At 49.7% G+C, this 16,067-nt stretch overlaps 6 protein-coding genes across 6 annotated transcripts; 2 read left to right on the forward strand and 4 right to left on the reverse strand.

Annotated features, from left to right (window-relative positions):
• Window positions 1-496: 496 nt before the first annotated feature.
• N7519_004015 (Golgi transport complex subunit COG4) lies at window positions 497-2,982 on the reverse strand (the record flags this gene model as incomplete). Its single annotated transcript, XM_057290791.1, has 2 exons — window positions 497-1,705; window positions 1,756-2,982. The coding sequence occupies 2 exons, from the start codon at window positions 2,980-2,982 to the stop codon at window positions 497-499; spliced, it is 2,436 nt and encodes an 811-aa protein (XP_057151993.1).
• A 427-nt stretch (window positions 2,983-3,409) lies between these two features.
• Window positions 3,410-4,545, forward strand: N7519_004016 (SIR2 family NAD-dependent protein deacylase; the record flags this gene model as incomplete). The annotated part of the gene is made up of 3 exons (XM_057290792.1): window positions 3,410-3,433; window positions 3,466-3,531; window positions 3,583-4,545. 3 exons carry the CDS (start codon window positions 3,410-3,412, stop codon window positions 4,543-4,545), a joined length of 1,053 nt encoding a protein of 350 aa, XP_057151994.1.
• A 494-nt stretch (window positions 4,546-5,039) lies between these two features.
• On the forward strand, window positions 5,040-6,728 carry N7519_004017 (putative hexokinase Kxk; the record flags this gene model as incomplete). The annotated part of the gene is made up of 5 exons (XM_057290793.1): window positions 5,040-5,079; window positions 5,129-5,251; window positions 5,301-5,326; window positions 5,380-5,787; window positions 5,853-6,728. 5 exons carry the CDS (start codon window positions 5,040-5,042, stop codon window positions 6,726-6,728), a joined length of 1,473 nt encoding a protein of 490 aa, XP_057151995.1.
• Window positions 6,729-7,529: 801 nt separating this feature from the next.
• N7519_004018 (inorganic phosphate transporter) lies at window positions 7,530-9,496 on the reverse strand (the record flags this gene model as incomplete). The annotated part of the gene is made up of 6 exons (XM_057290794.1): window positions 7,530-7,852; window positions 7,912-8,062; window positions 8,115-8,753; window positions 8,794-9,053; window positions 9,145-9,352; window positions 9,413-9,496. 6 exons carry the CDS (start codon window positions 9,494-9,496, stop codon window positions 7,530-7,532), a joined length of 1,665 nt encoding a protein of 554 aa, XP_057151996.1.
• Window positions 9,497-13,098: 3,602 nt separating this feature from the next.
• N7519_004019 (uncharacterized protein) lies at window positions 13,099-13,293 on the reverse strand (the record flags this gene model as incomplete). Its single annotated transcript, XM_057290795.1, has 1 exon — window positions 13,099-13,293. One exon carries the CDS (start codon window positions 13,291-13,293, stop codon window positions 13,099-13,101), a length of 195 nt encoding a protein of 64 aa, XP_057151997.1.
• Window positions 13,294-13,964: 671 nt separating this feature from the next.
• N7519_004020 (Dyp-type peroxidase) lies at window positions 13,965-16,035 on the reverse strand (the record flags this gene model as incomplete). Its single annotated transcript, XM_057290796.1, has 7 exons — window positions 13,965-14,212; window positions 14,292-14,654; window positions 14,732-14,823; window positions 14,884-14,994; window positions 15,047-15,136; window positions 15,241-15,921; window positions 15,986-16,035. 7 exons carry the CDS (start codon window positions 16,033-16,035, stop codon window positions 13,965-13,967), a joined length of 1,635 nt encoding a protein of 544 aa, XP_057151998.1.
• Window positions 16,036-16,067: the final 32 nt, after the last annotated feature.

Here is a 16,067-nt window from a genome sequence, read left to right on the forward strand (position 1 = left end):
GTTATTCACCTTTACCTCACCCTCACGCTACAATAACATACCTCACACCCCCAAACCAAACTACAACTCCCTCGGGAAAAGCAACTTGAATTATGGTCTAATTTGGCCTGGCGCTCCATGGTTCTATGTTTTTATGGCCTTTGAAATGGTCAAACGGGGATATTAAACTGGGTTTTGTACGTGTACACAAGCTGCTTCATTGAATTGCAGGGGAATACCTTGCTTCTGTCTATGTTTTCTGGTTTTGCGTCTGCAGTATAGAGCGATACAGCCTGATACAAATTTACCTATTATCTAAGACTACATTACAGTTATTCTCAACCCTTTTTGGCACAATTGTAAATGGTAGATATGTAAATATGCAAGTACCTTGCTGTGCGAGTCTACATGCATTTGTCCAGAACAAGATATAACAAAATCCCAAACCCGAATATAAAACAAAAACAAAAAACCCGTCAAATGCACATCAAACAATCCAATCTATAAAAAATCCCCCCTACCTCCTAACCATCCCCCGAACCCTAATCAAATCCTCCCTCCCAAGCTTCTCAACAACCTCCGCCGCAACCCCACCCCTCCTAACCTCATCCCACTCATCCTCATCCATCCCCATAACAAGCGTCATCTGCACACACCGCGCAAAACATTCCCGATACCGATATCTCCCCGGCGCACCAGCAACATACCCAACATCAACCGCAGCCCCAACAAGCCCCGCAACATCCCTCTCAAGCCGCGCCGCGCCCAGCGCGTTAATCCGCGTCCCGTAAGACCAGAGCCTCTTCTCCAGTAGACGGGCCAGATACGCGATCGTCACGCCGAGGACGCGGTCGAAGGCGGTTGCCGTCAGGATCCGCGCGAATGGTGTGAGGAGGTCGTTCCAGGAGGCAGTGAAGCGCGGCTTGACGAGTTCTTTGTCGAAGGTTGGAGCGTCGGCTTCGTGGTTGGGGTTTGGTGCGTATTCAATGTCCCGGAATGTATCTGCTAGGATTGGGCGCAGACGCGGCTTTATGGCGTTGTTGAAGATTACTTGGATTCCGTCGGTTAGGAGGTCGGTTACTTTGCTTTCGAAGGTTGTGCTGAGGGTTTGGAGGGTTTGGTGGACTTTCTTGGCTGTGCTGGGGCTTGCGAAGATTGTGAGGAGGTGCGGGGTTGCTTCTGTGGTGGTGGTCGTGTCGGTTGGTTTTGAGCCTGTGTTGTTTTGCACGATTCGTCGGATGTAGTCGACGCCCATGTCGAGGTTGTTCATTTGGACTAGGAAGGAGATTGTGGTTTGTTCGGCGGGTTGTCCGCCTTGGACTGGGGCGCGTGGGTAGCACTCGTCGCGCATCTTGCGCTGTGTCATGCCGATGAAATCGGAGCCTAGGACGCGTGATAGTGTCGGGACTACGTTTGTCACGACTGCTTCTTGGGAGGTTGCGAGTGACTGCTGGATGACTTTGTTGACGATGTACATTATGTCGTCGACGGCTGAGGTGATGTGTGGTGGGTCGGCTTTCAGTGGACGCTGGGGGTTCAATGTGAGGCCTGACGGGGACTCGTCTAGCTGGAAAGCCTTTTCGACAGAGCGGCGGAAGAAGAATGTTGTCATTGTGTTGAATGGGGTCACTAGGCGATCGTTGATCTTCTGGGCCAGAGGTGACTCTCGCAAGAAGCTGGGTAGCTCGAATCGCTTATCGTCGTCTGCATCATCCTCACCCGAAGACTAGAGAAATTGTTAGTGCCAGTATTAAAGAGGCGGAGATTGAAACTCACATTACACGTATCAGCCAGGAATCGACAGTACAGTGACCACCGGCCCAACATGATAGCCATTTCATTCAAGACACCATCGATCTCTTTCATATCCACCCCCTCCTCGTCGGTGGCAGTACTTGCCCCAACGGCAGGAGATTGTGAGCGAGGCGGGCCGGGTCGCTGCGCGGGCAGGAAGCTCTGCACCAAAAAGGTGAAGGCATAAGATTTAATATCCATCAGTTTGCGATCCACATGTCGCTCATCGCTCCAAGTATCAAGAATGATACCACCTTGCACATCAGCCTCGACCTGTAGCCGTTCAATGACCCGTCCCATCTTGCGGGGGCCATAGTGATGCTCAACAAGCCCGCCATGGCCATCAATAATCTGCGCAATGTGCTCAAACAGCTTGGTAAGCGCATTGGCATAGAAGAACCCATCCTTAGTCTGAGCACCCCCGGTAGCACCGTTAAGGTTAGCTCGAGCCTTGGCCGCAACACCCTGACACACATAACGACCATAAACATCGAGCCCAACCTCAGAGCGACCAATAAGCGGGAAAAGCTTGAAGAAGCGCGTAATCTTGGCCCCATCATTCTCCTTAACAGCCTTCTCAAACTCACGCAGGAACAGCCCGCACAGCGACTCAGCAGCATTATCCAGCGTCACACTTGGCGGGTCCGGCACTTCAGCCGTAGGGACCATCTCCGCAGCAAACGCGCCATTGACGACCGTCGCCGGGACCTGAGCTGCACGGTGCAGGTAGCTGGCGGCTTTCTCCCAGTCCTGGGGCGCCCCCATCGATCCCGCCACCCCCAGCGCACATGCCTTAAGCTCGGCAACCTGCTCGACAACCTCAAGCGTGGCTTTTACCCGTGCTTGCTCGAGATCCAGCCGGCGGACTGCACTGGAGATCCGGTCGGCGGTGCCGGCGGCTTCGGAGAGCATTCCGTGGCTGATGGAGCGGGTCGTGCTGGCGTGGGCACCGATGCTGGCGCGCATCAGGTCCAGTCGACCCAGCTCACGGGAGAGGTCTTTCTGGGATGTTACCAGGGCATCGAGGCGGGCGGTCACAGACGCTTCTTGCGTATGCAGGTGGGACAACGTGGCTTTGATCTCGGCGACGGAGCTGGCGTTGAAGATGTCAGGCTGGGGAGATGTCTCTGTTGGTGAGAAATTGGTATTTGAAGGGCTCTGGGGCATGGCATTATGCCCATTGGCGGTTACAGCCATTCTGGGCGCCATTGTCGTCGCAAGTTGATTGTTGATGCCAGTAGGGGGAACGGGTGAATTGCGGGCGGTGAGAGTGGGTTTTACAGCTTCAAAGCTGTGCTACGTCAAAAGATCAAAACGGGGGGTTGAGAGACTCCAAATTAAATCAAATAGAATTTGCCAGACGTGTGCGAACTGTTTTTTCCCTTGGACTTTGTTTGTTGTTTTACCTCGCGCGTCTTAATGTGGTGAATCAACTCGACGTCATTTTCTCCCACGCTCACGATTCCATATCAGTTGCTCTTTTTCTGTTTCTCTTCTTTCTTTTCCTATTTCCCTTCTCTCTGTTGATCTCTTGACTGCTTTTCTCTAGAAGTCTCAAGACTTGCCTTTTTACCCGTCAAGTCCTCAACCGCCATCATCGGACGTTCGCAAACCCAGACGTCCAACCCGGCGCATCATGGGCAACGAATCATCGACCCAGGTGGATGAATTCGCATCCCCTTGACTCTTGAGGCGCGCAACATCGAGGCGGTGGCCAAATATGTTAAGCAGCACAATGTGAAGAAAATTGTGGTGATGGTACGCGTGAATCCCCATGAAATAGTGTATCCAAGCTAACCAAGCATATAGGTGGGAGCGGGCATCAGCACTTCAGCAGGCATCCCGGACTTTCGCTCACCTGACACGGGAATCTACGCCAACCTGGCAAGTCTAGATCTACCAGAGCCCGAGGCCGTCTTTGACATTGGCTTCTTCCGGCATAACCCCAAGCCTTTCTATGCACTGGCGCACGAGCTGTACCCAGGACGCTATCGCCCAACCATTGTGCACTCATTTATCAAACTGCTCTATGACAAAGGGATGCTCCTGAAGCACTTTACTCAAAACATTGACTGCCTCGAGCGCCAGGCAGGCGTGCCAGGCGAAAAGATCGTCGAGGCCCACGGCAGTTTCGCGACACAGCGCTGCATTGAATGCAAGGAGACCTTCCCAGACGATGAGATGCACCAGATGGTATCCAAGGGCGATGTACCCCACTGCCACAAGTGCAACGGCCTGGTCAAGCCGGACATTGTCTTCTTCGGCGAATCTCTACCATCTGACTTCTTTGACAGCCGCTCTCTTCCAGGAGAGGCTGACCTTTGCATTGTCATGGGAACTAGTCTGTCCGTCCAGCCGTTTGCCAGTCTGCCCTCGATGGTTAGTCCGGGCGTGCCTCGCGTGCTCATCAACATGGAGCGTGTCGGTGGCCTTGGATCGCGGAGTGATGATGTGTTGCTGATTGGGGACTGTGATGCTGGAGTGCGCAAGTTCGCAAAGGCTATGGGATGGGGAGAGGAATTGGAGGCGCTATGGGAGGAAACCAACCCCGACCCGCAGAAACGGGCGGAGGAGAATGCCCCGCTACAGACCCGCGATGAACGGCTGCAGGACGAAGTGGACCGACTAACGGAGGAAGTCGATCGGACTCTGGGGTTGACAGATGCGTATCAGAATAAAGTACGCGAGAAGCTGTCACACGACGAGGCACACCGCCAGTCTGGGGGTCTGGACCATGTTTTCCCCCATTTGGCGCGTAAGCTGTCACATTGAGATTATGATTTTCATGAAATGTCCTTAAGCAGAAATAGGAGATAAATTTGTTCTGATTAGTATGTTATAAATGTATGTAGATATCTACGTAGGTAACATAGTACGTACTAAGTAAGTACTTCGTAGTATAACGTGGATAATCGTGCCAAGAGATGATCTCGGTCGATCATAACGTTTGCAGTCAAAAAAACATGCCCTTGATGCCCTTGATTTCGGTAAACAACTAATTTGGCAAGGTTATTTAGATAGTCTAAGACTATTTATAATTATATTTAGAATATTTATGGTCCGACTGTCTATAAAATGACCAGATTCCCCCCCCCCATTAGCCCCTCCAGTCCCCAATTGACTTTCTCGTTTCTCTCCGACAGCCAAAACAAGACATCTACAAGTTGCCCCACGTTGATTTCCATATCGTCATTCTTCCCCTCCCAACTTTTTCCTTCTCTTTCCCTCCTTTTCTTTTTCCTCTATTTTCTTCACTACATATCACCATGGTTGGAATTGGCCCTAAGCACCCGCAGTCCCGCAAGGGTGAGGCTCTTCAAGCTACCCCTGCCCTTATTAAACTAATGTGGCATAGGGTCCATGCACGAACTGCCCCAGAACCTATTGGGGCCCATTCAGGACTTCGAGAAGGCTTTCACAGTCGATCGCTCCAAGCTCAAGGAGATTGTGAACCACTTCGTCAAGGAGCTCGAGAAAGGTGACTTATCCCGCAGCTCTCCGATTCTACAAGCCGCTAACAAAAATAGGCCTCTCCGTTGAGGGCGGCAACATTGTGAGAACGACCTATTCCTCCGAACTGAACCTAGACTGACCATAGAAAAATAGCCCATGAACGTCACCTGGGTCTTGGACTTCCCCGATGGACACGAACGGGGAACCTACCTGGCCCTCGACATGGGCGGCACCAACCTACGTGTTTGCGAAATTACCTTGACCGAGGAGAAGGGCGCCTTCGATATCACACAATCCAAGTATAAGATGCCCGAGGAGCTGCGGACTGGAACAGCCGAGGAATTGTGGGAGTACATCGCCGACTGCTTGCAGCAGTTCATTGAGGCCCACCACGAGGAAGCAAACCTCGCCAAGCTGCCTCTCGGTTTCACTTTCTCCTACCCCGCCACCCAGGAGTACATCGATCACGGTATTCTGCAGCGCTGGACCAAGGGCTTCGACATTGACGGTGTCGAGGGTCAGGATGTTGTCCCCCCTCTGGAGGAGATCCTGAAGAAGCGGGTATGACATTTCTTGAGATGATGCTATCCTTTCTACACAGGATCAAAACACTGACAAGTCTACAGGGTCTTCCCATTAAAGTCGCAGCCCTGATTAACGACACCACCGGTACCCTCATTGCCTCCTCTTACACCGACTCCGCCATGAAGATCGGCTGCATCTTCGGCACCGGCGTGAACGCCGCATACATGGAGAACGCAGGGTCGATACCCAAGATCGCCCACATGAACCTGCCCGCCGACATGCCCGTCGCCATCAACTGCGAATACGGTGCCTTTGACAACGAGCACGTGGTCCTCCCCCTCACCAAATACGATGACATCATCGATCGCGACTCCCCCCGCCCTGGCCAACAAGCCTTCGAGAAGATGACCGCAGGACTCTACCTGGGCGAAATCTTCCGTCTCGCCCTCCTCGACCTGATTGACAACCGCGCCGGTCTGATCTTCAACGGCCAGGACGTCTCCAAGCTGCGCAAGCCCTACCTCCTCGACGCCTCCTTCCTCGCCAACATCGAAGAAGACCCCTACGAGAACCTGACAGAGACACTCGATCTCTTCGAACGCACTCTGAACATCCGCCCCACCCAGCCAGAGCTGGAGCTGATCCGCCGTCTCGCCGAGCTGATCGGTACCCGTGCCGCTCGTCTGTCCGCCTGCGGTGTCGCCGCCATCTGCACCAAGAAGAAGATCGACTCCTGCCACGTCGGTGCGGACGGCTCCGTCTTCACTAAGTACCCCCACTTCAAGGAGCGCGGTGCCCAGGCCCTCCGCGAGATCCTCGACTGGGCTCCTACCGAGAAGGACAAGGTGTCCATCATGGCTGCTGAGGATGGTTCTGGTGTTGGTGCTGCGCTGATTGCGGCCCTGACGCTCAAGCGTGTTAAGGCTGGTAACCTCTATGGTGTCCGTAACATGGACGACATGAAGACCCTGCTTTAGTGGGATTGGTCTAGTGGTGATGACTATCATTATCATCTCACAAGACAAACCCTATGTACCGATGGGTTGGAGTATATTTTGAAATTGAGGTTTATGCCATCTGGTGCGGGTTTGATGAAAGATTTAACGATATATCGATTCTGTGTATGTTAGCCTTGGAAGGCTCGTGAATAGAATATCCATAGTGCTATTATTCCTAGTATTTTCTGTAGTCCTGGAGCCAGTACTATAGTCTCAATTACTCAGGGCTAGCAAAAGCGCAAAATTATTCTAAGGCGAAGAGAAGAGGGAGCAATACGACTGTATTCTTTATCTGGGAACTCCCACTTGATGGGAGAAAAGGAGAAGAGAGACAAAGCTAGCTGTTGAACGATAGGAACTGAGGTGAACTCATACTGCACCGTTGTAGGTAGAAGATTGAATAGTAAAATGAGTGTGATCTGTAAAAAGCAGGAAGCTGCTCAGCTATTTAACCCTGGAACCCATGGGGCCTCAAGCAAACCTTATACATAAATGACGGAACGGAACAGGTGTAATTCCGGCTAACACTAGCTACTAAAAGTCCTCCAGGGCGGTCAAACAGAGATACACGTGATATGTATCTCAACACCTTTACGCGTCAGTTCTTTAGCAATAAAATTCAGTTCAATTAAGATTACTAGAGACCCTGTTCTAGAACAAAGCGTCCAGTTCAAAATTCAGAATATTAAAACAGGGATAAAAGCAAGCACGAAGTGGAGGTAGATGGAAAACCACATACAACATCCACTGCTTTGCAACCCTTTCAATCTATTCAACCATTCAACGACCCCATGTGGGAACGTTCAGAGCCATTCCCATAATGATTCCACTGATCAGACCGGCACATGGGAGAGTCAGGACCCAGCCGAAGAAAATCTTGCCGAGCTGCTTCCAGTTGATACTCCTGAGGTCCATGTTGACCAACGCAACGCCCAGCACGGCACCAGTGATGCATTGCGTCGTGCTTACTGGAAGTCCGAGCCGTGAAGCCAATAACACCGTTAAGGCAGCAGATAATTCCATACTAAAACCTCTAGTAGGTGAGTGCTTGGTGATGCGGTTGCCGAGACTGCGCATGATGTGGTAGCCGAAAGTCCAGAAGCCTGTCGTTCATTAGTAAATGTATGGACGGGACGGGAGGTGGGGGAGAAAGAAGACTTACCAAAGCCGAGGCCAAGACCACCCACCGCCTTGATCCAGATCGGGGTGTCAGTCTTGGTGGAAGTCTTGCCGGAGTGCCAGGTCATGTACTCGGTTGTGAATGGACCAATAGCGTTCGAGACATCGTTGGCGCCGTGGGAGATAGACATGATCTAGTTGGACTGTTAGCTGGGTTTTACAGAGGGGGAGGTGAGTGGAGCGTACCATAGCAGAGCAAACCTGGGCAGTGGTCCACAGATGCTCAACCTTGTTGTCAAAGACAGGGGCACGCTGATGAATATGATCAAGACCCATTGACTGGTGGTGAATGACATCGCGGGTAATACCATATGTGAAAACAAGCTTGAGGGTGGCAAAGATCCGCTTGGGGTGAATCCAGGGCAGTGTGTCCAAAGCCTGAAGCTCCTTTTGATGTTTCTCTGCAATGCTGGCATCAGCCCTGCGAGTGTCGTTCTCGGCAGCGCTGGGATCACCCTTGAGGGGCTCAATTTCTGGAGTGGCGAGGGTGGACTCTTGTCCCTCGGTGGCAGAGCCAGAGCGAAGAGTGTCCGTCTCGCCCTTCATATCGCTCTCATAGTAGTTGGGCACAATGTTCTTGTCCGGGTTGCCGGGGAAGTACAAGGTGTAGTTGTCCTTCCAGAGAAGAGGACCCATGGGGATGTGCCAGAAGCGCAGGCGGGAGTCACCCTTCACAAGGCTGCGCCAATAGTAAGGGACAAAGAAGACCGCACTGATAACCCAGACACCAGCAAAGACGCCAATGACAATTCCACAAGCCTTGCCTGCACCCAAATCCTCGAGCTTTGGGATTCCGTGACCACCGCTGACGACGATGAACAATGCCTAGAATAGCAGCAGTAAAGGCGTAATAGAATGGAAGCACGCGCAACGCCCACTTCATGGGATCCTCACGCGAGTGCACCAGCAGCCGGATACTGGTGAAGATGATAGCCCCGAATGCGGCTGAGATGAGGGGTGCAATGCCCCAAGAGGCAGCGATTTGGGAAACGCTCTGCGACTTCCAACCCCAGTGGACAGGGAGCTCTGCCGCAATGGCGACACCGATGAGGGCACCGACAATGGATTGAGTGGTGGACACTGGGAATCCGAGGTACGTGCAGACGGTAAGCCAGATCGAGGAGCCTGCATCATTAGACAAATGAGTGAGTAATTGAGACCTCTGGCTTGGAAGTTGCAAAGAGAAGGCAAAGAGAGAAAGCAAAAAGAAACATACCGACTTCAGCAACCACCATGGCCATGATCAGCACTCCTGGAGAGTCCAAGAAGCGGTCGACAGAGAAGACACCACTGCGAATGGTCGAGGTAACCTGTTGTCCAAGGGCGATGGCACCGATGAACTCGGTGATAGTCGCGAGGATACCAGCTTGGATCAAGGTCAGGGATCTGGAGCTGACCGAGGTCGCGTAGGAGTTGGCTACATCCTGTGCAAAGGAAAATTAGATGAGTGCATGATCAGTTGAGGCCCAAGGCAAGGAACATACGTTGGCACCGATTCCCCAAACAGAGAGAATGAAGAAGAGGGTACCGACGGCGAAGAGCCAGTCGAGATCGTGATAGACAGCCATTTTGGGTTCCAGAAGGAAGATCAGTTGTTTACTTCGCTTCCTGGTCGGGCCTCTGACAGAGGAGAGAAGGAGAAAAGGAAAAGAAAAATGAGAGAGAGAGAGTCCTTTTAATATGCTACCTAGGTACCTATCTTATCCGTCGAGGAAGGCGTAACCTCAATATGACATTTTTCTATAGTAGGTTAACCTTAGGTTAACCTCAGGTCATCCCATGGATGTCTCAGACCAGGGGAAGGCTAATGTCATCTCTCATTTCACTGTTCACAATACACGATAAAGAGAAACCCAATCATAGAGCAGCCCCAGTCAAGAGTGCTTCCAGAATTGAATCTCATTGATGGTCAGATACCTAGGTAGTATCGTCTACTATGTAGCTAAACGCATGGGCCGCAAAGCTATGATCTTGGCGTAATCTCCAGGGCTGTCCTTGCGCAGAAGAAGGACAAATCAGTACCCAGGTACCTATGTGGATATGTACTCGGCCCTTGGTCCGAAGCTAGACAAATTAGGTTAAGTCATACCTTGCAATAGATGTGATCCAATCATTCCCGCACGAGTCATGGTAATCCATGGTTCCATTTATTACAAGCTTCCATAAGACACCTGGGCATTGATCAAGCATGGCGCCAAGAAATGCCAGGGGATGGAGCACGTGGGCTGCTCAATCACTCCAAGGGCTCGATTGTACATACGAGCAACCTTGGAACGTACCCATCTATGGTTATACAAATATTTCCTAGGTACTCTAATCCCATTCGGGTTGTTGGTAAAAGAGCCTTCTACAAACAGTCAATGCACATATGTATCTTCCTACATACATATGCAAGTACGGAGTACATACCAGCCCATACTAGTTCGAGTGGCTATTCTAATTCGAGGCTAGGAAGTCCACGGGTCATAGGGTCACATGAAGCATTAGTAACTTCCCCTGGTCCTCCAGGGCTTTCCAGAGTTACTAACTGGAATATTCCATATCATATATGTAGTAGGCAGTTCATAGTAGGTTTCTGGATTCTGTCTCAAGCGTACTAGTAAAAATCATAGTAAAATTCTCTAAGCGAAAATGAAAACTGTCCGAATTTGACAATCTGTGCTGACCAAATTACTACGGTAACTAATATAGTAACTTTGGAAGCAAACAAATACTTTTCAGTCTCATGTTGCTCCGCCATCAAGACCGTATACATATCGTTAAGAATGTAATCATCAAGGGTTCTACACGCGAGAATTTGCCTCTACTTTTGAACTTATACAGAGAGTTGGTGTAACGTTAGTGTATCCAGACGCATAAAATACTTATATTACAAAGTATACGACAGGCAAAATCTAATATGCCGCACTAGCGGTTATAACAGTCAGGCTTTAATATAGCCCTGGAGAGAAATATGATATGGCGCACTAGCAGCTTTACACCGCCGTAGTCCTAGCCCCTCCAGGTTTGATTGGGTACAACGGTATCAGATCACGGTTGAAGTGGTATAGTGTTGTGTCAACATGAGCCTTCAGCGTTGACAGGAGCGCGGCAACTTGGAAAAGCCTGAGGGTTGGTAAGGTCTTAACGGCCTTCACCCAGTTCTGGAAAGGAACCACACGTGGCTGGTCAAAAAAGGGCCAAGTTTGTCGAAATCCGCCCTTAAACCCGTTATTCTCGCAGCTGGCCCTGTGACGAAAACCGGGCTGCTTCTTTGTCCTTGGTCTCAACCACCGCTCGGATCCCGGATATTCCTTATACGGTATTTTTACCCTCAATGACGGCGTGTCAGGAGCTCTCAGATGGGACCACTCCAAATTCATCCCCTGCAACACAAACAGAACCAAGCATGAGCATGCCGACAAGTTTGAGCTCTTATTTCTTCATTGCCCGTTATTGAGAGATCCTCATTGCTTCCCTTCCCTCGGTAATTGATATTCCAGGTCCAGTGGCTGGCCCCACTCGGCTCGCCGGTTATCCATTGACCGGAGACTCTCTTCGGAACCGTTAAAAGCTTAGATGTGACGAGGGCAGTGATAGGCATTATAGCCTCGATGCCTGTTGAACTGCCGGAATGGCATTGGACGCGCTCTCTCGGCCAATGACGTTCTGAACAGAAGCAGTGCAATTTCGTTCTGGTCTGATAGGGCCCCGTATTATATGATCGTAGATGGCTCATTATGTTGAGGGTGAGAGGCGCCGGGGAGACTAGTATGGGTGCTGAATCAGTGGGCAACTGTAATAACCAAGGGCCGTGACTCGGAGGAGGGTGAGGGATCTAGCAACACCGGCCCTAGAATCACTGTGAGATATGCGACGAAGGTTGTTACATGGAGGTGCAGATTGAGTGATGGATGAGGAATGTGGTACCGGTGAAGGTCGTAACACAGAGCAGATCGGGTTCTGGCGAGACTGGCTCGGGAACCGGGTTTCTTGGTTGCCAATGAGGGTCGTCTGGCCGGGTTGGTTGCTAGCGCGGATTGTATATTGGATAAGAGATATGGTAACGAGGAAGGCCGGATGATAAACCTGGACAAAGAAGGAGCGTGACCTATATTGCATCTCATGCACCTGGAGAGCGTCGAAAAGTCTTCGTCCTCTTATAAGCTAAACTTTCACTTTCCAAATCGTTCTATCATAATACTCAACATTAACAGACTTATCTAGCACGTTTCAGTGGACATGATATCAATCCAGTGACCACTTCTTTGTCTCCAAGAGGGTGCATGGGAGTTGGTGAGCTTGAATACGAAAGATAAGGAAAGGTAGATCGTGTTTCTGTCATCATCAGCCCCATTTTCCGCGACACTCCACCTCTAGAGGCACCGAGATGTCTCGGCACGAATATACGTGACGTGATAACCTCACAGATCAGTGTGATTTTTGAGTCAACCCCTGGTTCCAGATCTGGACAGGCCCCGGGCAGAGCCTTTCATGGATAGCCTAACTGAGCATGGTAAAGGCAATCCTATTCACTCAAACCAAACCAAACCAACTCAATCAAAGCTGTCAGCCCCCTTTCACTCGCAACTATCCAGTACATCAAATCATAAGTATTAAATTCAGTACCATAACTATCAACATTTGAAGTCCCTATCACTCGCAACCATCCAATACCGCAAATACTACTCCGATTAGAGTATTCATAGTTCCATCGGCTTACAATTCAATCGCAAGCTCCTCAGATTCAATACTATTTTTTCAAGCACCCAATCCAAAATATTCAATTCGAAGCATCCGATCCTACATATTCAACCATCCACACACTCCTCGGCCAGCTAATAGAAACCCTGCTAAACCGCAGCCTATAAGCTTGCCGCATCGTTTGTCTCTCATGTCTTCTAACTGGCTTCAAGACTACCAATAATGAAAGCGTCTTGGACATTGCCGCTGAACCAGTCTGTGGTGGGAGGAGCTTTTAAGCGTATTCTAATCAAGTAGGCTTGAGGTAAGTTTGCATGCTAGTATTTCTATGTTTTGAGTCCCTACTAACTTGTCTTTCGAAGTCTGGTATTGATATCTATATCTCCTTCTACAACCTTCATGACGCTCAGGACCTTTACAAAAGCATCAAAGAGTGAGTGTACGACTACATTACTGCCCTTGCTCAGGGATTCGTTCGATCACCGGTTCACCTGCGCTTGCGTTGTTGTAAGATGCCGGATTCGACTCCTCCCATAAACCAAGCGCCGCTAAACAGACAGCATGCTGGCTGTGAACCCTTTGCGTCCCGTTTGATAAACTCAGCTTTCATTATTTTCAGACGACCATATTGGTATGGATCGGCTGAACGAAGCAATTCCTCACCTCCGAGACTATTATCCATATTTGACGGGCCGACTACGTTGAATTCACTGGCAATTTCCCCTGGCCTACTGGAGAGTCGAGTATTGGCATTGTTGACTTTGTTTGGAACCCGGGGTACAAGGGTGCCCCATCATGCCTCAACTTCACATGCTCCGTCTGCAGCTCCTGTCGAGGACAGGGATGCGGACACCGCGTCCACTACTGGTTCGAAGGCATCCCAGAAGGCCCCTCGGCTATACGCAGATCGATCATATTCATGCTGTTGTCAGTATGCAAATGGTTATCACTCTATATGAGCGCTTTGATGTTGTAATTCTTGCCTTTTACCATCGGTTCTCGCTGTTTCTTACATCTGTCATAATGGAGGAAATACAAAGAAGCACATAAAGCAGGGGTTCCTTCCATGTAGGAAGAGATTATACAGTCCTGATTGTTACTTTCTACGTATACAATTCGAAATTCATCAGCACCTCTTGTAATACTACCTACCTTCAAAATCGCTATATATATTTTGTTGGCCACCAGGTGATCGAATAAGCCTTATGATAAGAGGACAGTATTAGCGTTATCTTATGAATATTTTTCAGCCCAAGTTTCCAATTCCTAATAGAAATGTAAAAAATATCATTCCTAAAAACAAATGTATCTGGTATGTACTTTGCACCGTAACAGAAAGGGGGAATGGTACAGTTACTCCTCCGTTAGCTTGGTCTTCAATGCCTCGATAGACGGGGTGAAGAAATATTCACCGCCTCGCTGATCAGTCCATGCAACGAATTTGAGTGGGAGCTTGTAGGGAGTTTTATCGTCAGGCTTTTCGTAGATATTGACATACCCCTCCGGATGGTCTGGTCGGTTTCTCTGGCTAATGATAGGATCAACACCAGGGCCTCCTTCAATACCAGTGTTGGGAGCAAAGGTTCTGTTGCTTGCCCAGCCTAAAATAAAAAGGAAAAGAACATTATTAGTTGACCTTGTCTTGCTTGGGGGTCGCGAAGCGGGGAAGGAAAGGCTTACGGGCAATCAGCATGTTAAACCCATTGCGAATGTCACTCTGGTAACAGAGGAAGTAGATGCCGCGGTTCTTTTTCGTCTCTTCCGCCTCTTCATCTTCATCGACTTCGGGTCCAAACGTGATACTACGACGAAGGATAACGTTGGTGTTTGTCACCTTGTGATTGGCGGAAACTTCCTCAGCGTCCATGTCATCCGAATCGTCGTTTCCTACATAGAGGTCTGCCCGAGGACGCATCTTGCGAATATGAGCTGCGAAGGGACACTTTGTGTTCTTCCGCAGGGTATGTCCTTTTTTAAAGTCAAAGTTGTTTGCAAAGACACATTCTGGCTTATTGCCCTCAGGGTCGAGCTCAACTGGGGAGCCTACGGATAATCCGGTCAGTTAGTCCCTCGCTGGCGATACATAAAAACCCAGAGACGGAGGAATAGGTTTAACATACCATTCTTCCATCTTCCCATCAGATAAGCTGCAAGCTTCTCACCCGTACCATCGTCAAAGGATGGTATTTTCTTGGAACTCTCTCTCACGTACCTGGACAGATACATAAGCCCTGTGGTTTAGTTTATCGAGACCAATGGGATGATAACATACTTGTTGAACTCCGGGACCTTTTCCACGATTTCACGGAAAACAAGGAAACTGCCTTCCGTGGCCCAGCTTGGTTGTTTTGCTTTGTCACCATCAAGACCAGTGAAGATCAAACTTTTAAACATCAGCAAGTGCCGTTGTTAAAAGAAAGTTGGTTCTTTCTTACCCTGGGGGAATACTCCTCTGTTCACCTGGTCCGGGCTCCGGGTCGAGGCCTCTGATCTGAGGCTGAGATATCTCATCCTCGAATCCAAAGCTGAGCGAGTGAACGAAAGTTAGCTATGAGGCGTCCTTCAGTCCCTTTAGGACAAATGCGGAAAAAAGAGAAGGAAAAAATCAAAAGACCGGGATAATACTGACTGTTCTTTGCCGTGGAGACTAAATGTGCCACCCTGGGCTTTCTCGGCTTTTCCATCAGCATTTCGGAGGTTACCCTCCTTCCGGAAAGCAATCTCAACACTGGCCGACGAAGGGCCAACATTGAAGCCAGTTTCAAGCTCCTTTATCTTCTCTCCCAGCTTGTCTTTGGTTTGGGCGGTGACAATGAACAGCCCATCGACTCTCCAGTCATCATTATCGGCACGAGAGCCTTTAGGAGGCTTATATTCATCAGACAAACTGCTAGGCTCATCCGGCCCCTCATAGACCATATCCTTGTACATTCCCCTGATGTGCAATTCATCATCAAGCTTGTCATCCCGGCGTTGTTCAACTAACTGCAATTTCCAAGTTAATATTACCGCGGGTGAAGAGGAAAGGTATTGCGACGGTTTTGATGGGAGCGGATTCCTCACCTTCTCAATACCCTTGTAGCTGAAAGAAATGTTCACAGCCTCGAAGGGTTTGCGCTGCTCTGGCGGAGTGTCCGTCCTCGGCTTGCCCGGGGTGGCTTGAGGGAGATCGTTCGTCTCCACGAAATATGCCTTGCATTGCTCACCGGTGGTGATCTTGTCGGCAAAGCTTCTGAGATGTGTTTTGAATTCATCCGTGTCCCTAATCTTGAAGAACAGGAACGTTTCGTAGTATTTTGGCAGACGGGGCCTGAGTGTACCAATTGTCAGCATTGAATCTAGGATTCGAAGTTATAATCTCGATATCTATTTACCAAATGCTACCCTGAATATTTTTAATGTTAACCTCCGATTTCTTCTCCATTTTGACGATGAATCTCAGGGAAAAGAAGAGTT

The sequence above is a fragment of the Penicillium mononematosum genome (genome assembly GCF_028829835.1).
Source record: "Penicillium mononematosum strain IBT 11891 chromosome Unknown utg000002l:1.0-8112719.0:1.0-8118358.0, whole genome shotgun sequence".
NCBI classification, from domain to species: domain Eukaryota; kingdom Fungi; phylum Ascomycota; class Eurotiomycetes; order Eurotiales; family Aspergillaceae; genus Penicillium; species Penicillium mononematosum.